Raw genomic sequence first — 23,310 nt, 5'->3', positions numbered from 1 at the left:
CCTGCTGCTAAGATGTTTCAACGAAACCTTGGCCCTGTATTTATTATCTGTGACAGTGAGCAAGGAATGGGTGAGACATGTTTGCAAAACTCAGACCTGTAGATGACGGGGAAGAGTGAAATGCTCTTTCTCCAGAACCAACACGTGGAACAATAACTAACCAAAGTGGTTTATTTATATGCACCTACTCATATCTTGCCTAATTTCATTAAAAAAACTATAATGAAAATAACTAAAATAGTTCACCAGCTATGTCACAGGATTATGATAGGAATACATATTTAGTATTTACTCCCATTTGATAATGAATTTCCCAATTTTTGAGTGCGTTGTTTGCGGCTGAGTAACACTTGCCTTTGAGGTCATGAATTCGACACATTGTCAGGGAGTTGACCACAAAAAGCCAAGGTGACACTTAATATGCTACCGAGAAAGTGCTGCAATGCCTGAGATACTGTCAATCAGATGTCAGTGTAACCTGTACACCCCATGGCATTACTTTGAAGAACAGCAGCAATCCTAATCTTTATTTCAGAAAATATCCCAAAAAACGGGTAGTGATTGATGGATAGGGTGTGTAGGAAAGAACTTCAGGTGCTGGTTTACCCCAAAGATAGACACTAAATGCTGGAGTATCTCAGCTGGTCAGGCAGCATCTCTGAAGAAAAAGAATAGGTGACGTTTTGGATCGAGACCCTTCTTCAGACTCAGAAGAAGGATCTCAACCTGAAACGTGATCTGTTACTTTTATTCAGAGATGCCTCCTTACCCACTGAGTTACTCCAGCATTTTGTGTCTACCTTTAAATGGACTTTGTTATACATAAAGTGGCTTCTGTAATTCCAACATTACAACAGTGACCACTCGTCATTGGTTGGAAAGTGCTTTGGGATGTCCAAACATCATTAAGGAGGCCGTTGAAGCTGAGATTTTATCTCTCGTTTCCCTTTCCCCTGACTAGTCTTAAGAAGGGTCGCGATCCGAAACGTCACACATTCCTTCTTTCCAGAGATGCTGCCCATCCTGCTGAATTAGTCCAGCTTTTTGTGTCTTTCTTCAGTTTAAACCAACATCTGCAGTTCCTTCCTACACCTTCAGGTCTATTCCCATCATAATTTCACAAGGTGGGCATTGACAATCTAGAAACCCAGCAACGTGAAGCCCTGCTCACATGTATGGATTATGTGGGAAACTTGGAAGGGGCCAAGTCATTATCGGACAACACTGATATTGGCCCAGGTCTGGTACTGTCAGGGGAACTCATGGTTTGCTCTCAGTTGCATGGAACATTGGATGAGCAGTTGTGTAATCCCAAACAGTGTGCTGGCCTGCGGTGAGGAAGGCTATTGCTAATCTTCAGGTTCTGTTTGTACTTGGAGCGTAGGAGGATGAGAGGTGATCCCTTCAAGGTGTAAGATCATTAAAGGAATTGATAGGGTAGATGCACAGAGTCCTTTACCCAGAGAACCAGGTGCGGGGGGAAAGATTTAATAGGAACCTGAGGGGCAACATTTACACGCAGAGAGTGGTGGAAACAACTGCCAGAGGAGGTAGTTGAAGCAGGTACTACAAAAACATTTAAAACCATTTGAACTGGTACATGGATAAGAAAGGTTTAGAGAGAAATAGGCCAAACGCAGTCAGATGCAACTTATGTAGACGAGGCACATTGGTTGGGTATGGGAAAACTGGGCCAAAGGGCCTGTTTCCATGCTGTATGACTCTATGATGCATTTTAAGAGTCCAAACTTGTTTCTGTCAGCTCTTTCTGTCAGGAGGTGAGGCAAGTCTTTCCCAGGATTTGATTCTCACCAAGAGATGTGCCTTAGATGGACTTGTCATTGGAGGACCTTCACCACAGAGTCTACCAATGGCCATGGTCTATGTTTAATTACTGGTGATAGCATATAACACATCCCCTTCCAAGTTTCCCCACATAATAGTGTAAAAAATCATGAGAGGAATCGATCGAGTAGATGCACAGAGTAGGGGAATTGAGGACCACAGGACATACGTTCAAGGTGAGGTGGAAAAGATTTAATAGGAATCTGGGGGGTAATTTTTTCACACAAAGGATGGTGGGTGTATGGAACAAGCTGCCATATGAGGTAGTTGAGGCTGGGACTATCCCAACATTTAAGAAACAGTTAAACAGGTACATAGATTGGACAGGTTTGGAGGGATATGGACCAAGTGCAGGCAGGTGGGACTAATGAAGCTGAGACATGTTAGTCGGCGTGGGCAAGTTGTACCGAAGGGCCTGTTTCCACACTGTACCACTCTATGACTATCCACAGATCAAAGTAATTTATTTATGTACTTACTCATATCTTGCTCAATTTCATAATAAAATTATGTTAGAACTAAAATACTCTACAATGTAACGGAAATGCATATATTTTAGGAATACATTTTTCATATTTACTCCCCTTTGATGGTAAATGTCTCAATTTGTGGGTGTACTGATTGTGTCTCTGTATAGTATCCCTTTTTCTCTAAGGACCGAATTTGCAGTATCAAGAAAGTAAAAATGCTACAGTTGTTCAGCCATTTGACAAGTACTATTATCTCCAGAGCAATGCTTTGAAGAATGTAGGGACTGTGAGCAGGAGATATGGTTGAAGTAGGTGGCAAAACAGTCCACTTGCTTTTGTCTCACAAAGTTCTGCTCCTTCTGTGAGGACAAAATGCAGTTAAGGCTGGTTACAAGCCAGGAATTCATACATAGTTACCACTTGCAATCTTGATTTGATGATGTGTGAAAGTCAGCTACTGTCATTTATTTGGCAGTACTGCGCATATTCGCTTCAACCCACTGCAGACCATTTCCCTCCATTTGTGCAGCTGCTACATCCTTCAGTGAAATATTAACTGCGGGAAGTGTTGCTTCAGAGTGTTAAATTCATGTTGATTTGAATGTAATTATGGTTTGAACAAATTAAATTGCAGCAGAATAAACCCAAAGAGTTTCACTGTAGAAAGAGCATCACAGTGGTGCAGCTGGTAAGGCAGCAGCCTCACAGCACAAGAGACCCTGGTATGATCCCTTCTTCAGGCGCCCTCTGTGCAAAGTTTGCACGTTTCCCGGTGACTGCGTGGGTTTCCTCCGGGTGCTCTGGTTTCCTCCCACATTCCAAAGACATGCGAGTTTGTTGGATTAATTGGTGCCTGTAAATTGCCTTCTTGTGTGTAGGGGGTGGATGAGAAAAGGGGATAATTTAGAACTAGAGTGAATGATCGTGTAGCACTGATCGATGTTCAACATGGAGCCCGTGGGCCAAACAGCCGATTTCCATGCAATATCTCCAAACGAAATTAAACAAATAGAATATGGAATATGGAATATGGTGCAGTCAATCACTCAGGTTGACACAAAAATCCAACAGTATTACAAAATAACTTCCAATCTATTTATTTTTACATTTATCCTGCAACAGTTTCACCCTTCAAAATTGTGATGTAGAATTTGCTGGAGAAATGGAGGAATAAAGTTGAACACTAAGAGCTTTTACTATTCCAAGAAAATTGTGATATAATTGAACTATTATCATGGGTAGGAATGCTGAGCATTTGAAACTGTAAGTGCGGCATTGGCAACATACTGGGGATAAAGAATATATTAAAATAATTCCCAATACAGCAAATCAATGGTGTCTCAATGTTCTGGCTCCCAGTGGATTTAAACTGGGAGAGTATTGTGCTCCTTATTAGACATTCCATTGCAAGGAGACTAGCACTGCCAAAGCATTATGCACGGGATTAGTGATTTAAATCCTAACATGCTGACTGTCAGTGCTGGTTACTGCCTTGACAAGGAAGTTTCTCTAATCTGTGAAAGGACCATTGGGGTTTCAGTATAACTCTGTTTGAAGAGATTACAAATCTCCAATCATGATACTATAATGATGTGCTGTAGCAGTATTGGACTTAAGCATGGCATTGTAAACCTTGGAGCATGCACAACAATCCTTTACTCTGTGTCAACCGTTGTTGCTGAGCAAGGTGGTAAACATGGGGTGCCTGTTCAATTTCAGGAACCAAGTTTAAGTCTGCCACAGATGAATGCAGACTGGTTTTGTTTATACTGCCTCATAAAGCTACAACAATAACATTTTTCCGTTCACCACTTTAAGCACCTGTGTTTTACTTATCAGCAGATTTACCAATATAGAAAAAAAACATATCTATATTAATAAAGCTCTATCACTGTCCAGTCGGTAACATTCAGTTTTCCCACAGCAAGATCTCACCTGCATCAATTGAACAAATAATAATTGAAAAAATGTTTCAATGCAGTTCTTTGAAGCAAAATACCAAGGAGAGTAGTGTCGATTTTTTAAAATCTTTGTTGATGTATTTTGTTCGGGGATTTGATTTCTCAACGTATTTCAAAGGTTTCTTTAATATTGTTTTAATGTGTCACTTTAGATTATCTTTACAAATTTACAGTCAGATTCAATTACAACTGTTTGGCTGAGCCTTAACAGCGTTACCCAAGGAGGCAGGCTGACATTTAGTGCAAATATGTACACTGAGCAAATCATTGTCAAAAGCAGATTAATTTGGTTCTGGAGTTTTATGGCTAATAATGCAAATTGAGTACCTCTAGATATAGAGCAAAACACAGTGTTGGAGGAACTCAGGCCGCATTTCTGGAGAGAATAAACAATAAGTACATTATTACTGTATGAACAGACGATGCTTCGGGTCAGGTTCGAAATCTGAACAGTCCTTCCACAGATACTGCCTGACCCGTTGAGTTCCTCCAACACTTTGTGTTTTACTCAAGATTCCAGCATCTGGTGTCCCTTATGACTCTTATTTTGTCATTCAGTTGGCAATGAAAGCATGCAATCACTGTTAAACCGGCCTTCAAACAGATTTTGTCCAGAAATTGATAGGACTCCATTAATCTTACTTTTAATGTGTGCACATGCTATACTTTTCAAATCGTGCCATAATCCAATTTTACCCGTTGCATCTTTCTTCACAACTCTTGTATGACTTTTACATTCCTCGTTAATCTAATCTCTTAACTTTCTAAAATCTACTCACTCATCCAAACCCAGCTTCTTGCACAACTCTGAGTTAGTTTGCCTCACTACTATTTGTTGTGCCTTTAAATCCGCAGGTGTTAAATCCGAGCATGACCCTTATGTATCTATACACTGTAAATTGATCTGCTGACTGGATAGCATGCAACAAAAGCTTTTCACTGTACCTCGGTACACGTGACAATAAACTAAACTAAACTAGCAGTTCTTCCCTGAACCTCTTCACATCTTCTTCTCTCTGTAAGATGCTTCTTAAGCATCAAACTTTTGCCTGTCAGACTTTTGGAAAAAAACATTTCGTGAAACGCTTTCAGACATTTTGCTAAAATATAAATGCAAGTTGTTGCTCATTGTTGATGCTGAACAACTAACTGTGGAATCTTGGATATTTTTTTCTTCCTTTAGAGATTGAGGCCAAGGAGGCTTGTGATTGGCTGCGGGCTGCAGGGTTTCCACAATATGCCCAAATGTATGAAGGTGAGGCAAAGTACATGTATAAATGTTATTGAAGTTAATAAAGTTTAGTAAAGGTCAGTCTGAAGAAGGCTGTCGACCCGAAGCATCACCAATCCATGTTCTTCATAAGAGCAAAAGTTATAGGAGTAGAATTAGGCCATTTGGCCCATCGAGTCTACTCCGCCATTCAATCATGGATGATCTCTGCCATCTAATCCCATTTTCCTGCCTTCTTCCCATAATCCTTGACACCCGTTCTAATCATGAACATGTCTATCTCTACCTTAAAAGTTCTCTAGAGTTGCTCTCCGACCTGCTGAGTTAGTCCAGCACTTTGGGTCTTTTCAAGAGCACTGTTGGATTAAATCTGCTATGGAAAATATAATCTTTTTGACCCATGTGGTAACTTCTACATTTGTGCCTTAAAGACATAAGGTTTCTCATTTTACACCAAACATTGCTCCCCCATTATAATTCATGCCATATCAAAACTATTTTTGCACATTCATAACAAATTACTTTATTGCCCGAGGAAATTTTGCTTGAGAGCACACATTTAAAAATTGTACTGGATGTTATTCGATACCAGCTGTTCAAAGTGGTAAAGATAGATTTTTAATCATGGTTTTAATGAACCTTTGTACTTTTTTTAATGTATTCATGACCAATCAAATGAAAGCAGGATTTGAACAAAATGGGGTGGGACAGATTTGACTATCTTATGATGTCACCAAATTTACTCACTATGGAAAAGTTCCTGGGAAAATATTTCAAGTTTAGAGACACAGCGTTGGCCCAAGCTGACCATTGTTCACATGTACACTAGTTCTATGCTATCTCACTTTTACATCATACACATAAGCCAATTAAGCTACAAATCTGCACGTCTTTGGAAAACAGGAACACCCGGGGAAAATCCATGCGGTCACAGGGAGATCATGCAAACTCTGCACAGACAGCACCCGTAGTCAGGTCAAACCCAGATCTCTGAGGCTGGGAGACAGCAGCTCTCCCACCTAAGCCATCATGCTACACTAATTTATGTATTTAATTAATTCCAAACAATAAATACATTGTACACATAAGAAACCACAGATTCTAGAATCTTGAGCAATATACAAAGTGCTGAAAAAACTCAATGGGTCAGGCAGCAACGGAGGAGGGAATGAACAAACGATGTTCCGGGTCCCAACCCAAAATGTGCCCTCTACAGATGCTGCCCGGCCTGTTGAGTTTCTCCAGCACTTTGTGTTTCAATCAATAGATTTGTGTATTGCTATCATTCGTTTATTTGGAGTGCACGCTAAATTATTTTATTATTTCGCTGAATGTGTGCAAAGGAGATATGTTAGGGCTAACATATGTAATAAACACAGAAAATCCTAGAAGATCTCAGCAGTTCAGGCAGCATCTGTGTGTCTGACCCAAACATTTCCTATCCACAGAGACTACCTGTTTTATTTTCATATTTCCAGCATGTTCATTTTTGTACTTATGTAGTCTTCCTTCACGCAACAAGGTTTTCCCACTTATTTAGCAAGCAGCAAAGTGTTGCTATATGTAGTCCTTTCCTTTGCAACTTACTTTGGTGCATCCCTCTGCATTTATTGCTGGACCAGAGCATGTGCTCGGTGGTAGCACATAGTCATACTGGAAGACCAGCAATGTGTCAGGTGGACCACAGGGCCTCTTTCACCAAGTGGATGGTCTTTCAGCAGTAACTTATCCCTTACTAAGTATATTCCCTGGGAGCTCTTTCCACGCTGAGCCCTGTGTTATTAAGCTGCAAGGATCAAAAACCCCAGAGCCAAGGTCATGCCAGTAGATGGTATAGTGGCCCTTTGTTTTGTCCCTGCTGCACCCTGTATTGCAGCCTCCTGTAGAGGTGAGGGTACAACTGTCCTGTGAGGATGGCACAAGGAGGCCCTTCTTCCACACCATACTGGTGTCTGATGCACATATGCAGCAACAAAACACTTTATCAGATGGTGTCAACCATTCGGTCAGATAAATGCCCAACCTGCTCTCCAATTCCAAGCACAACTTCTGAGCCGAACATTTCCTCAGACATTGTGGTTGAAGTATAGAGATACAGTGCAGAAACAGCCCCTATGCTCTACCGAGTCCACGCCGACTGGCAATCCCCGTACACTAACACTATCCTACACACTAGAGACGATTTGTAATTTTTTTTTTGCCAAAGCCAATTAACCTAAAACCTGTACGTCTTTGAGCTATTGGGAGAATCTGGAGTACCCGTGGAAAACCTATATGGTCACGGGGAGAGTGTACACACTCCATACAGACAGCACCCATAGTCGAGATCGAACGCTGGTCTCTGGTGCTGTAAGGCAGCAACTCTACTGCAGTGCCACCGTACCACCCCGTTTGAAGGAATTCCACTTCCAGAACTTCTCCACGTGGGAGAGATGAGGAGGAGCATTCCTGCTTCCCACAATGTCCTGTGTTTGTTTGGTAAGATTCACCACAACCGTATGACTTCCCAACTTCCTACGTCCAGCTATCAGACACTCAGCTACTGAAAAGCCAAATTATGTTTTATGGAGAGGACAAGAGGGAAAATTATCACAACTATTCTTCTTGCACATTGTGGATTGGAATGGATTCCAATTGAACTGCTTATGAGTAGAAACAAAGAACCATATTCGATTATGAATGTTGTAAACAGTGCCCCAGCTGCTTTCCAGGGAAACTAGAAAACTCCATAGAAGTCACAAGTGCCAATACATTCTTGTGGTCATCATTAGTCCTTGTGCAGTGTCCTTGGAAGCTATCATCATACTTGTGTAAAGAACATATCAGAATTATTCTAAAAGATAATATACTGATTATAAAATAAACAACAAGATTAGTTTTGGTGAATTAGAATATTCCACAGCACAGAAAATCCCTATTTTTGTTTCTCTTGCAGTTTTTTGTTGTCTACTGTTAGCTTTCAGTCTTTCTAAACCTTGATTGATTGATACTTTATTATCAGATGTGAGATGGCACAGTGAAATTCTTTGTTCTGCATACCATATACAAAGTAGGCAAAGAGTTGCCACGTACAGGATGCCAACAAAGTTACACACGTTTCCCAATGTATTTCCCAATTGTCCTTCTTTGTTCTCTCAGTAGCCCCCCTACACTGGGTCCCTCTTCTCGGTGGATCGTCCTAGAACCAACCTTACGAGACAATAAATGATCCCATAATAAGTATAAAAGTATCGTGTAATTATGAAAAGAATAGGTACGAAAAATGCCACTGAGAATTCTTTTGCATTCAATTTTCAGCATGTACCCTGTTGGCCGAAGGGCCTGCTGTATCCATGCTGTATCTCTAAACTAAAGAACTACACTAAACCACTTACTGGAAACAGAATCATGTTTACCCCACTGATAACTTAAATGTAAAGAATTTACTGAGAAGGCAAGGTGACAAGTTGAAAGAAAAATATGAAAAGTAATTTTCTTTTAAATTATTTTAAAGATTTTTGTTTAAATCCTGTCTTCACATAATTACTTCCTTGAAAGAATTATATTTTGTTCAAGTTTTACAGAAAGGTAGTTATTTTTCTACTTTGTAAGATTCAGAGCAAGAGACAATTTTGTTTCATGAAAGAAAGCTTGTTTGATTTGAACTGTTCTTTAATCCAAACATCTGTTTTGACTGCACAACAGATTTGCTGTTTCCCATTGATATTTCATCAGTGAAGAGGGACCACGATTTCCTGGACCGAGATGCAATTGAATCTCTCTGCAGGTAAGCGTCATTTCTTGGAACCGCTCTGGTTCAAAGTGTGATAGGCTCCTTCCTGATATATGAAATCAAACATTTAATCTACTCTATTCCATAACCCACCCTGTATATCAGCAAATACTGATACTTAAACCATTCCCGTCTCTTGATCTCCAGCCCGAACTTTAAAAAAAAGGTTGATCTCTGATGATTATATGGAGCCATTAACTGGACAGGAGTGGTTAATACGAGTAAAATAGTTGTCTAATAAGAATAACAAGGGATGTCTCTAGACCTGTCAGCTTATTAACCTTTCCCAAGTTGTACGGGAAAAATGGCATATTTCCAGGGTTGTATGGTGAAAGCAAAATAGTTAACGTATATAATAGGAGATTCTTTTTTTTTTATTGAGAGAATTATTCCCACTGATGACTCCCTGCTTGAAAGTTGTGAACTATGCTTTTAAATTAATGGTTCCATGAAAAGATTAGCCAAACAGATCCCAAAGATGAAGCACTTCGATACTTTGTAACATTCTGCAAGAGTAAATGGTGTAGTTGATAAGGGAATAAATCTGTGCATGTTGTTGCTCACCTGGCTCTGAGGAGATTGTGCGAGGAGATTGTGCCTCATTGGGGTAATGACTTCTGTTTTGTTTATCTCCCATGCTGCCGCCTCCACCACTATAGCTACTTGGCTTATCTGGTGCAACTGACAGTAGATTTGTGTGGACATCAATGCTGAACAAAATCATTATCAAAGGCATTCTTATCGGGCAGATTGTTCATATTTTTGTTTCCCACATCAAAGCAATCAGGCCTCCCGAGGAGTGTGATTGCACAGAACAAGGAGACGATCAGCACGTCAGGGAAAAGGAATTACTTCTCATTTTTACTGCATAAAAAGGAACGCTTAGTATCCCAGTGGCAAGGAGCATTTGATACTCTCCTCCTCACCTGAAATAGGACCTCATCTAAAAAAATATAATGAGGCTACAAATCATATATAGAAGCTGATAGGATGCAGCTGGAACCATTTGAAAGTGAGATGATCCACAACAGGCCTACACATCTGGAAACAGTTAATTTCTAATCCTTTCACTTTGAAAACCTGAAATGGCATAGAGACGTGGTTCAATGAAAAGACAGCATGTGATTGAGGTGTACAAAGTATGCATTGACATAATTAGTGGGTCTGCTGATATATACAGAGGTCACTTCGAAAGATAGGCAAGGGCCTGAAAAACATAGGCTGGCGCAAAAAATGGTGGCGCAGCGGTAGTGACTCGGGTTCCAGCCTGACTACGAGTGCTATATGTACGGAGATCGTATATTATCCCCGTGACCTGCGTCGGTTTTCTCTGGGTTCTCCAGTTTCCTTCCACACCCGCAGGATGTACAAGTTTGTAAATTAATTGGCTTGGTATAATTGTAAATTGTTTGTAATGTGTGTAGGATTGTGTCAGTGTGCAGGGAATGCTGGTTGACGTGGACTCGGCAGAGCGAAGGGCCTGTTTCTGAGTTGTATCTCTAAACTAAACTGAACTCAGTTACAGGACACCACCAAGGCTAAAAGGAACAATAGGGAAGTCAAGGTAAATTGGGAAGGAGCCATTGCGTGTCAACCAGTTTGATTTTAAAGTATCTGAGGATTATTGGAGGAAAACTGAAAGAGGGTTAGTTAGGAGTTCCATAGCCCTGAGTGGGTAGGTAGAAACAAACTAGAATGGAAAATGGTATTATCAATCACACGATTGATTTGTAATTCATAACTAATAAAGATAATAGCTTGCTCAGTATCTTGGTGATATCATTGTCATTATGTTTGGAGATTGAGTCTCTATATGCCATTGTACTTTAACAAAACACTGATTCTGAATGAAACAGATTCTCTCCCCCCCCCCCCCCTTCTTTCAAAACAAAGTAAGTACGCATTCCACAAAGTTATCAGGGGAATGCATGAAGGCTGTGTTGCAATCTGGGGTGTGCATTTGTCTTTTGTTCTGCTTTTTCTCTACAGCATCATGATTATCCATTGAGAATAATAGATACTAATTGGATCCTTTCTTGCACACATTTTGATGTAGATCGGCTACACAAGAACCAGATAGCGCATATTCATGGTGCAGGGAATAGCTGCAGGGAGGTTGGGGGTGGGATTTGGCACTTGGCTCAGCTCATCAATAATCAATCTACATTTCCTTTTTAGACGATTGAACACCCTCAATAAATGTGCTGTGATGAAACTGGAAATAAGTCCACAGAGAAAAAGGGTAAGTTTAATCTTGTTTGGAGTGCTTTCTGAAGGAATGTTGCAGAAATGCTGGATCTTACAAGAATATTTAGATTTAAATCTTTAAAACTAGTCACGGCACCCACAATGCAGACATAACAAAGTTCTTATTTATTGAGATTATTCTTTAAAATATCAATGGAAAGTAAGGCTTTGTGTAGGAATGAACTGCAGATGCTGGTTTAAACTGACACCAGACACAAAATGCTGAAGTAACTCAGTGGGACAGGCAGCATCTCTAGAGAGAAGGAATGACGTCTCGACCCAAAACATCACCCATTCCTTCTCTCCAAAGATGTTGCCTGTCCCGCTGAGTTACTCCAGCATTTTGGGTCTATCTTCTTTTTCGGTAACTGTTCACCTCAGTTTCCGTGACACTATTCCACTGTACTGTACATTCCAGTTGCAATGCTCCTGCCGTCAGTCTATAAATTTGCTAGGTAGCTAGCAATACTGCCATTCAATGGGCCAAAGGAATCGGAACCTCTCTGACCCATGCATGAGTAAAGGACAGAAATTACTCACTCATTCCTTTTGGTGCCGACTTGCCTCAAATAGGAATGCATGCTCAGACCATGCTTGGAACCTCTTACCTATCCGTCTTTCTCTTGTCAGATTATAGTATTTAGTCATCAACTAGCTACTGTGATTTGAGATTGGGGGAGATAAAAGTTCACATAGGTATTTGCTTCTGTAAATATAGTTTTTGTAAAACAAGTGTACTACATGGTGTAATCTCGACTACCATCTAGCTTCAGTACAGAGAGTCTGAGATCAAAGCTCTGCCTCAGCTTAAGGGTCCTCATTTCTTGTTACGCAATGTAAATATCAATAAAGGATAGTCTCAGAAAAAAGTATGTGCAGCTCACACAGTTCTGTTTGCTGGACGTGACATTATTTAAATACTCTGTTGGATGCCTCTTCTATAAAAGCCTTTAGTGTTCAATGAAAATTTTACCAAAGGAGTGATCAATTGCCGTGTTTCTTGAAGTGGGGCAAACAGAAGCTTGAGAGTCCTAGAAACTCAATAAACTGGAACTTGCTTTATTGTAAGAATAATTGTCCAAAATAATCCATACATTTAAGAACAGTGGCAATTTGTTTATCAATGGCAATTATACTCTGTCATGAACAAATTATTTATAAACCTGCAGCTTGATAACTACTATGAGTTTTGCAAATATATCCACAATATTTTGGAGGCTTAATTTTTAGTACATTATTCTTGGTAAGAGAAAATAAATGCTTAATATAATACTTTATATCAATTATATTTACAGAATCATGTTTTACAAGGATATAGAGAAGCACATTAACTATTAGCAATAGCAATTTTTATTCCCCATAGATATTGGGAAATAAACTATTTTTATCATCTTACCGTCCAAAGGTACAGTACCCTCTTGAAGTGACCATACCTATTTGAGGTTTGATGGTAAATGACAGAAACTTCATGTTTGAGCAAACGGAGGTTATTTTTTTAATCTATAAAATTAAGTGTTGCCCTCCGTCGTTCATTAGGAAACAAATAATCACAAACATGGTCAAAAAGAACAAACTGCTTTAACATCACAAGCAAAGTATAGATTCTTAATTAGGTTACAATGCTAATAAGTCGCCATACAATTTATATTGTCTGACTTCATAATCGTTGGTGCTTGATGTCTGAGAATGGTAATTAGGCACAGTGTTATATTACAGAGCAGATCTGAAACTCCCCAGGTTAGCTTTGCAGTGTCATCTGTAAAAAGGCAACAGGGGAGGACCCTGGGGCACTAACTGTTGAGGTTTAATGGCCATGTGTCGCCATCTCATTAGTCACAGTTGGGAGAAACATGAGTCTGGACGGAGTCAAGCACGATAGACAAAATTGGATAAGGCTCCAAAGGAAGTATGCCATTACCATTCTGGGAATTGCACAATCAACCTTCTTTTACAAGATTCCTGATAGAAAGGCCTTGTCTGTTTTGTGAAACAGTACTCAAAACTTCTCCTTCATTGACAATCATTAGAGATGAGAAATAAATATATTTTAAGTTTATATCGGGAGAAATGTGGCTAACATCAACGGAAACGCTAAGTTAGACGTAAAATCTTCAGCAAGCAGTGCCATTTACTGGGCACAGATACATCTAGTTTAATGCTGGCAGTAAACCGAGAATTCTTCCAATGTACCATTCAGATGCAGAAGCTTAAGTCCACAATTCTATGCAGAATCTTATGAAAAACAGCTATTAGATGTTCCACGGAACTTTGGGGACATGATTTTTCTCAGACCTGCTGTGAATGTGCCCTGTATCTTCAGTTCCAGCTCTGGAAGCAAATGGGAAATTCTTAACATAGCTGTCCTGAGGTAGATGTAATAATAAGAGATGTAGGCAATTCTGATATTTTTTTTTCAGCGAGAATTATTCATCCCTCTTAACAATTAGTTAATTTATTTGCTTAATCTTAAGACTACGTATTATAATTTGAAGACGGATACAAAAGGCTTGAGTAACTCAGCGGGTCAGGCAGCATCTCTGGAAAAAGAAGGGTCTGGACCTGAAACGTCACCTATTCCTTTTCTCCAGAGATGCTGCCTGACCTGCTGAGTTACTGCAGCATTTTGTGTCTGTCTTTGGTTTAGACCAGCATCTGTTATTGTTCCCTACACATGCTATAATTTGAAGTTGACCTCTTGAATTCTCCAAGCTCTACATAACGGCTTATGCTTCTTTACAGAGTGAAGATTCGGATGAAGATGAGCCGTGTGCCATCAGTGGGAGGTGGACTTTCCAGAGGGACAGCAAGCGATGGTCGCGGTTAGAGGAGTTTGACGTTTTCCTACCATCGGAGGTGATGAATGACCTTGCCGGCGAGAAAGCATTGTTGAAGAACACGGCGAGCCATGAGAGTGTACTGACTGATCTGAGCGAGCGGCAGGAGGTGGCGTCGATTCACAGTGCCAGCAGCACGGGGAGCAGCGGAGCAAACCTGCAGAAGGACGTGGAGGCCAGGAGGACAAATTCTGAGATCAGTGTCATTTCCTCGGGGAACTCCAACACAAACGAAGGTTCACCCAGCCTCCTGCCTTCGCCAAAGGACACCTCCAGCTTTACCTTCAACGCAAAGGCTGAACGGAACACAAAGTCCAAGGCCAAGAGCTTCTTGAAGAGAATGGAGAGCCTGCGTATTAAGAGTTCCCACAGTAAAAAGAAACTTCCTTCAAAGAACAACCTGGTCATCAGTGGGCCTGTGCTCCAAGAAGGCATAGATGAGGAGAAACTGAAACGCCTGAACTGCGTTGAGATATCTGCACTCAATGGCAATGGTTCCACGGCACGAAACCAAAGTGTTTCTTATTCTACTCAAACGAGTAGCAGCAGTAGCCAGTCAGACACAAGTAGTGCGGTTAGCACCCCCAGCCCAGTCACCAGAACCCGCAGCCGAAGCACGTGCAATAAGCGGAGTGGAATGTACTTGGAGGGCTTCGATCCTTTTAGTCAATCAATGATTAATGACACCAGACAGCAAAATCTAAAGAACCAGAAGAGCATGGAGGAGGAAGTAATCTTCTACATACCCGAGGATCACAGGCCAGGCACCTTTCCTAAAGCACTTTCTAATGGCAAACCCTACCACCCTGACAGCTCTTCTGTTAACTGGCGACATGGAAATTTTCATGGACACAGGCACAGGAGCGTGACCAGGGAGAGCAGTGCTGACAGCGCAAAAGAGTCCACCTTTGGTCCCAGACGCAACTCGTGCAGCTCTCAAGGCAGCCGTCTCAGTATCTATGACAACGTGCCGGGATCCCACCTTTACTCCAGCACTGGAGATCTGGTGGACCTAGGGAACGAGGAGGACATTTTCCCCGAACTGGATGACATTCTTCACCATGTCAACGGGCTGCAGAGGATTGTCAACCAGTGGTCGGAGAAACTCTCAGATGAGGGGGACTCTGATTCGGCAATGGATTCTATTTCTCCCTGCCCTTCGTCCCCCAAGCAAATACACCTGGATATCGAGAACGGCAGGGTCACCCCCAGCGACATTGACAGCACTGGGAACTCCATCAATGAGGCAGAGGAGCATGCTGTAATCCGGGAGAGGAGGGATTCGGGTGTTGGTGCTTCACTGACACGGACAAATAGGTTTGTAGTTATCTGTACCTACAGTGCACAAGCAGGAGGTTTCAGGCTCGATGCAGGAAAATTGTTCCCCATGTTGGGAGATTCCAGAACCAGGGGTCACAGTTTAAGAGTAAGGGGTAGGTTATTTAGGACTGAGATGAGGAGAAACTTTTTCAGCCAGAGAGCTGTGAATCTGTGGAAGTCTCTGCCACAGAAGGCAGTGGTGGCCAATTCACTGGATAGTTTCAAGAGAGTTGGATAAAGCTCTTGGGGTTAACGGAATCAAGGGATATGAGGAGAAAGCAGGAACAGGGTACTGATTCTGGATGATCAGCCATGATCATAGTGAATGGCTGTGCTGGATCGAAGGGCTGAATGGCCTACTCCTGCACCTAGTTTCGATGTTACTTTGTACAAGACGCATGCAGCATCAGTCTTCGTCAGCAGTGACAATGTTTCCTTGCTGCAGGGTAACAAAATACAACTGTTCCTTTCATATGGAGGAATAGAGGCATCTATTGTCCTTGAGTTTGACGATTGAATTAATCTGCAATATTACCTGATTTGATTGGATAGCATGCAAAATAAAGTTTATCGCCTAACCTTGATACACATGACAATAATAAACCCAAACAATCTGTTAATTTGCAAATTGCTGGACCGTTTCTTCAAAATGAACAGATGCTGAATGTCTAAAAGATAAATACTTAATATTTTTAGTGGCAGTCTTTCACATTTGTGAATATCATTCTCTTAGAACTATAAATGTGGTAAACATATTTGGTTTTGTATCAAATTTCCAGCAGGTATTTTTTGTTGTTGTCATATTTGTTTATCTAATGATGCATTCTAGGTAGGACATGTCAGCCTGCATTTTTCTCTTTTCTCTTTTACAATAATTTTCTATAAATGACAATCGATAGGAAACTGCAGATGCTGGAAATCTAAAATAGAAGTAAAAATTGCAGGGAATCTTCAGCGGGTCGGGTACCTCTGTGGGATGAGAAAGAACTTGACTGCAACCTGAAAAGTTTACTCTTTCTCTTCAACAGCAGTAGCTGACGTTGAATATTTCCAAAGTTTTCTGTTCTTTTAATAACTCTAATCTAATTTTGGATGTCAGAGATGCACCCCTGGGAATGTTGACTAAGTAGAGTATTGAGACTTTAGAAGAGAAATGTGCAGAATGAATAGTTGTTGATTAATATAGCTGTACTGATGGATAACTCATTGAAGCCTTTAGCATGAAATCCCTCCACACAAAAAATAAATTAAGATTAGAGGACCGAAAGTTTCATTTTGGTAGAACGTGAATGATTGTAAGACAAGATGGAAGATGGGTGAAGGGGAGTTTGATCGGCAATGGGTGGAGTGAGTGCTAAAGGCTAGAGATGAAAAGGAGACAAGGGTGTCCGATCCGTGTGAGAAGAACTGAAATGCTAAGCTGGAGGGAGGGGTGGGGGACAGTGGGGAGGGGAAAGATGGGATATATTTTGTCAGTTGGGACTCTGAGAACCAACATTTAATAATCCCCTGCAGTACTCTGCTTTTCACATTGCCTGGCTATCTAGTAAACTTGAACAAATTTTGTGAATGTTGCAAAACGGTGAAACAATATTTTAACTATGTCAGATTACTGGTTTTAGAATGTTAATTCCATAGTACCAAAAATCATTATACTCCTCGTGAATAATTATATAAATGAGACCTACCTGCTAAAGTACAAAATCGATCAAACTATTGACTAACATGTCTTTCTTGTTTAATTAACCAGGCGGCAGAGACTACGATGGGGCAGTTTCCAGATCTCTCACAGGCCAAGTTTGAATTCAGCCTCTCTGCAGATTAACAGTCAGTCAGTGGCACAAATGAACCTGCTCCAGAAATTCTCTCTACTGAAGCTCACTGCCTTGATGGAGAAATATTCACCCTCTAACAAGCATGGATTTAATTGGTGAGTGCAGGTGCATAGCAGAAACAAATGAGTAAAAAGTGAAACAAAGTGCTGGTCTAACTCAGCAGGTCAGCAAGCATCTCTTGGTATAGATGACAATTTGAGTTGAGACCCTTCTTCTCGACTCAAAACAACGCCTATCTGTTCTTTAAAGAGATGCTTTCTGATCCTGATGTTACCCCAGCACTTTGTGTCCTTTTGTGTAATAAACATCTTCTACAGTTCCTTGTTTCTAAACAAATGATTAATGCAGGCTAACCTCTAACTTATCATCTGAGATCTGTCTGTGTTATCAAACGCAATCCTTCAGCAGTGCACCTAGTTTTAAATTGCAGAACGCACAGGGAGGGGCTTAAATGTCAACCACAAATATGTCTTTGGTTTCTAAGGACAAATATAAGGTAGAAAATAAATACATTTAAAGAGTCATTGGCCTGAATGATCCTGGTTTAAAATTTCAATATTCTTACCAAGGTAAGCCAGTTATCTCTATAATACTTTGGATCATTAGCTTCAGTGATCAGGATCAGAGGAAGATATTTGATTGTTCTTGCTGTCATGACCTCTGTTTAAATGCTGGGACATGGCACTATTAGTGTGAAGCAGAAGGGACCATATTCCACAGACCTTCTCCTGTCCTTCCTCTTCTTCAGCAGTAGTCTCGGGTTTTCCATCTTAGATGGTGATTGGAGCCTAACCTAGGTTTTGGAACATTGATGATGGGGATATAACCACTCTAAAAAGATACCAGAGATTTCTTCCTACATCCTCACTCGCACTGTGTCTCCTCCCAGATATATTGCACTTTAAGAACAAGTACTTTCAGTAATTTTATTCCACTTAATTGCTTGCCCAGTTCTTCGTGACCATCTGAAAAATAATAACTTTGCATCCCACTGCTTTGCAAGATCTGGTGTGATCTTTCACGACATTCACCAATGCTCTTGTTAATATACTTTCCCAAGAAGTGCTCTTGACTTCAAATATGTTTCGATCCTTCTTCCATCACCAACAATAATATATTTTGCATCCAACTGAAAAATGCCCTGTATGTATTTTTTTGGGGGTTATGTATGTTTTTCACTGCTTCAAGGTAAACCCAACGGGGTATATCTTCAGTCAGCTGCGGGAGTGTTTGCTGTTCAAAGAGTCCGTGAAGTGAACAAGCTGTAAATGTTTGCTTCTTTTCAATAATGTTCCTCATTGTGCTTTCTTCCCCTTTGACACTATGAATTTTCACATTTGTCTCACAGCATCTTAAAAGTCAATGGGCCTTCTGGTCCTCTTGAGGCTGAATGAAATTAAGCTCAGGTTACATAAAACATACATTGTCAACTCAGTCATTCAACCCAGGGTTTCACGAAGTAGCATCCTTAGGGACGGTGGGATATTGGATTTCATTTTGCCTTGGTATACAAATCAAACGGGGATCATTTATGCTCTTTGCCCAGGGCTCTCTGCTATTATTGATTACAGGTCCCAACTTGTGGTGTGGACAACAGACCTTTCTGCTTGTCTGATATTAAAAAAAACATATTGGAATGATTTGTTTTTGTGGAACTGACCATAGTACTTAGGAGAATGTAAATGGATGTTACTTGTATAGACTTCTAGAGATGCTTGAACATTTCTTCAGTAAAAAAAAATCTCTCAGCTAAAGCTAAAGCTTGTGGAATTGGAGGCTGAATTAATTGCCACAGAAGGCTGTGGAGGCCAAGTCAATGGATATTTTTAAAGGTGGAGATTGATAGATTCTTGATTAGTAAGGAGGTCAGGGGTTATGAGGAGAAGGCAGGAGAATGGGGTTGAGAGTGAAAGATAGATCAACCATAATTGAATGGTGGAGTAGACTTGATGGGCCAAATGACCCAATTCTGCTCCTATAATTTATGAATTTATTATCAACCTGGTCTTTGACAGAGCAGATTAAATAATCTTATTAGCAGAATATGAGTATTATTGTCTGGTCAGAATCTGTGTTGGGCTTTTAACTATTCACCTTATTAACAATTCTTACTGCTGATGCCAGGATTAGGGGCAGCACAGTGGTGCAGCTGATAGAGTTGCTGCCTCACAGCGCTAGAGACCTGGGTTCAAGGTTTGTACATTCTCCCTGCGACCGTGTGTATTTCTTTCTGGTGCTCTGGTTTCCTTCCACATCCTAAAGACATGCCTGTTTGTAAGTTAATTAGCCACTGTTAATTGCCCCTTGTATGTAGGGAATGGATGAGAAAGTGGAATGAGGTAATAACTAGAATGAATGGGTGATGAATGATTGCCTTGGGCTTGGTTAAGCAAAGGGCATGTTTCCATGCTCTATTTCTAAACAAAAGTTTTGAAGCATTAAATTGCAGAAGTATTTGATGGATTTAGTAAATAGGCAAACCTATAGAAAACAGAATGTAGTGTGATTAACTGAGATTGTTCCCAGTCAATTACACCTGTTCCTACCTTCCTGGACAATTCGAGAGGCAAATCAGATATCGGTACTTCAGGGACGATACTAAAGAGAAATTATCTTGAGATGATAAAATAAAAGGATGGTATGCCCATTTACTGCAGACTGTAAATAAAGACCTTAGACTGCAGATGTGTTCAGGAAATTTTTCATCTCCCTTGATCAACATATTTATTTTCAGTTATGTACAATATCGATGAACTAAATATCAATATTTCACTGGGTAGATAAGGAAAAGCTTTTATTGTCCTGTACATCTCCTTCAAACTTTGCCCCTTTAAATAATCAATAAAGTTTCTTTTCAAGAATGTATGAGAGGCATTTTTAATCAGACTTTTCCATTCTTGTTGTTTTTCAGGGCTGTGCCCAAATTTATGAAGAGGATCAAGGTTCCTGATTACAAGGACCGTAATGTTTTTGGAGTCCCACTGCTGGTGAACGTTCAGCGCTCGGGACACCCTCTCCCCCAGAGCATTCAGCAGGCCATGCGTTACCTCCGCAACCAGTGCCTGGATCAGGTCAGTGTCTGATCATGTACTTCCCAATAGCACGACACATTCACATTTCAACATTCACCTTGTCAGCTGCAGAGACAAACAACTGCAGATGCTGGTTTACAAATTTAACAAAACACACATATCTGGAGTAACTCAGTGGTTCAGGCAGCATCTGTGGAGGACATGGGTAGGCAATGTCACAGGTCAGGACCCTGAAGAAGGGTCCGCCCTGACATGTTGCCCCTCCCCTCCACAGATGCTGCTTGACCCACTGAGTTACTCCAGAATTTTGTGTGTTTCCTCTTGTGAGCTGACTGATCTATTGATCAATGCTGATAAAAGTTGATTTCTATATATACACTAATCATACGGCACAAAAACAAGCCCTTCAGCCCACCATGTCCATGGAGAACAGCAAGTTCTTATCTGCTTTCAGCACAGTGATCTCCAGTGCTGTCGGTGTGGAGTTTGCATATCCTCCCTGTAACTGCTCAGATTTCTTCTGTGTGTTCAGGTTTCTATCCACCTCCCAAGGATGTGTGGGTTGGTAGGTTACTTTACCACGTTAAGTTGTCCCTGGAATGTAGGCAATTGATAGAATCTTGGAGGGAGTTGGCTGCGAATTTGGAGAGATGAAAACATAGGATTAATAAGGTATTAATATACACGGGTGGCCAATGGTGAGTGCGATCTCAGTAGGGGAAGGACCCATTTTTGTGCGGTATATCTCTAAGACCATGCTCATCCCACTTACAGCACGTAGTAGGTAATCAAGTGCTCAACCAGATGCCAAAGTGTTGTCAGAGTACCCGCCTCCACGACCTTCTTCAGCAGTGTGTTTCAAAATACAACTACCTATATAATAACCATATAACCATATAACAATTACAGCACGGAAACAGGCCATCTCGACCCCTCTAGTCCGTGCCGAACACATAATCTCCCCATGTCCCATATACCTGCGCTCAGACCATAACCCTCCATTCCTTTCCCATCCATATCCATATACCTTCAGAGTACTTTCTAGAATAATCGTGCTTTTTTCTATAGTGTGCTGAAGAACATTGCCCACAATATTCCACATGTAGTCAAATCAAAAACGCTTTAAAGATTTCCCTGTTCTTTATGCCCTGGCTAATGTGCGCAAGCATCCCATAGCCAACTTTGCCATTTTATCAACCTGATGCATTTTCAGTTGTAATTTAATGTAATTATTTTTTAATTAATCTTAACTTGTGGGGTTTTTTTAAAGTATATTTCAGAAAGATAAAGAGGCCATACCAATTGATTTCCTATCTATTGTTCTATTTCCCTGGTGTTGATGTTGACCGATCTTTATAAGCTTTTCCTCCACACCTTTAATAAACAGGTTGGGTTATTCCGGAAGTCTGGAGTAAAGTCACGAATCCAAGCCTTGCGACAGATGAATGAGACTTGTGCAGATGGTGTAAACTATGAAGGCCAGTCCGCCTATGACGTGGCAGATATGCTGAAACAGTATTTCAGAGACCTGCCAGAACCATTGATGACCAGCAAACTTTCAGAAACCTTTCTTCAGATCTATCAGTGTAAGTAAATAAAAGACAATTTGCAGTCTGGCAGAAATATTTAGATCTGGATACTCCCGGTTATATTTATCTTGGGTTGATAGCCTTCATTATGTTTTTCACACAGAGTGGTGAATCTCTGGAATTCTCTGCCACAGAAGGTAGTTGAGGCCAGTTCATTGGCTATATTTAAGAGGGAGTTAGATGTGGCCCTTGTGGCTAAAGGGATCAGGGGGTATGGAGAGAGAAGGCAGGTACAGGATACTGAGTTGGATGATCAGCCATGATCATATTGAATGGCGGTGCAGGCTCGAAGGGCTGAATGGCCTACTCCTGCACCTAATTTCTATGTTTCTACTAGACTTTTTGCCAGGATCTGGAGATACTAGTGTTTAGATATTAGGTTATTGTAACATGTACTGAGGTACAGTGAAAAGCTTTGTTTTCCATGCTATTCAATCGTATCTTGTATACCATATGTAAGTGCAATCAAACTAAACTCAAGTGCAATAGATGGAGCAATTAGGGAAAGATACAGAGTGAGAATATGAGGTCTGGTCTATGTGATGAAGTTGTCTATATCTACAATCCCCTCTGCAATTTCTTGGGAAGAGTTGTTCCCAAATCAAGCTGCGATGCAACCTAATAGTATGCATTCTATGGTACATCTGTATAATTTGTAGGAATCATAACAGATTCCTGAGGAAGTTGATGTGCCCTGGCAATCGCATTAATGTGGTTAGTCCACGACAGATAATTGGCTATATTAACACCAAGAAACGTCAACCATTGCCAATTCAGCATCATTTATGCTGGTTGGTGCATGTACTTCACCACACTTCCAGACTTTGCTAACTAGCTCCTTATTTTTGTTGACGTTGAGGGAGAGGTTAATGTCCTGAAACCATGTTGCTAAATTCTCTATCTAAGGTCACGGGTCCCAAATGTCGACAGTTCTCATGAACTCTTCCCCCTTCAACATAAGGTTGAAGTTTACCAAATGACATCCCTTGGCGGCACATCTGTTCTTAGGAACATTATGTACAGTCCCCTGCAACAGACAACAAGGAACTCTGAAAACTCAGTCATTTTTGGTGTAGTGGTTTCATGGTATTCCCTTGGTAGAGATCAGTTTCGTGGGGAAAAGTAAAAGATAATTTCAAGTGGTGGGTGGAGAATACATTCTTCCTGATCTACA

At 40.7% G+C, this 23,310-nt stretch overlaps 1 protein-coding gene across 3 annotated transcripts in view; it reads left to right on the top strand.

Annotated features, from left to right (window-relative positions):
- dlc1 (DLC1 Rho GTPase activating protein) overlaps positions 1-23,310 on the top strand; it is a 440,514-nt gene that overhangs the window by 404,225 nt on the left and 12,979 nt on the right. For all 3 annotated transcript variants that reach the window (XM_033029199.1, XM_033029190.1, XM_033029208.1), the window contains 7 exons: positions 5,460-5,531; positions 9,192-9,273; positions 11,458-11,521; positions 14,266-15,677; positions 17,431-17,610; positions 20,427-20,586; positions 21,935-22,133. In XM_033029199.1, the coding sequence (XP_032885090.1) occupies positions 5,460-5,531; positions 9,192-9,273; positions 11,458-11,521; positions 14,266-15,677; positions 17,431-17,610; positions 20,427-20,586; positions 21,935-22,133 (2,169 nt within the window). The remainder of the gene's footprint in view (positions 1-5,459; positions 5,532-9,191; positions 9,274-11,457; positions 11,522-14,265; positions 15,678-17,430; positions 17,611-20,426; positions 20,587-21,934; positions 22,134-23,310) is intronic.

This window comes from Amblyraja radiata, chromosome 1 (genome assembly GCF_010909765.2).
Source record: "Amblyraja radiata isolate CabotCenter1 chromosome 1, sAmbRad1.1.pri, whole genome shotgun sequence".
Lineage (NCBI taxonomy): Eukaryota > Metazoa > Chordata > Chondrichthyes > Rajiformes > Rajidae > Amblyraja > Amblyraja radiata.
The sequence above is the reverse complement of the archived record's forward strand: the minus strand, read 5'-3'. Positions and strand labels throughout refer to the sequence as shown.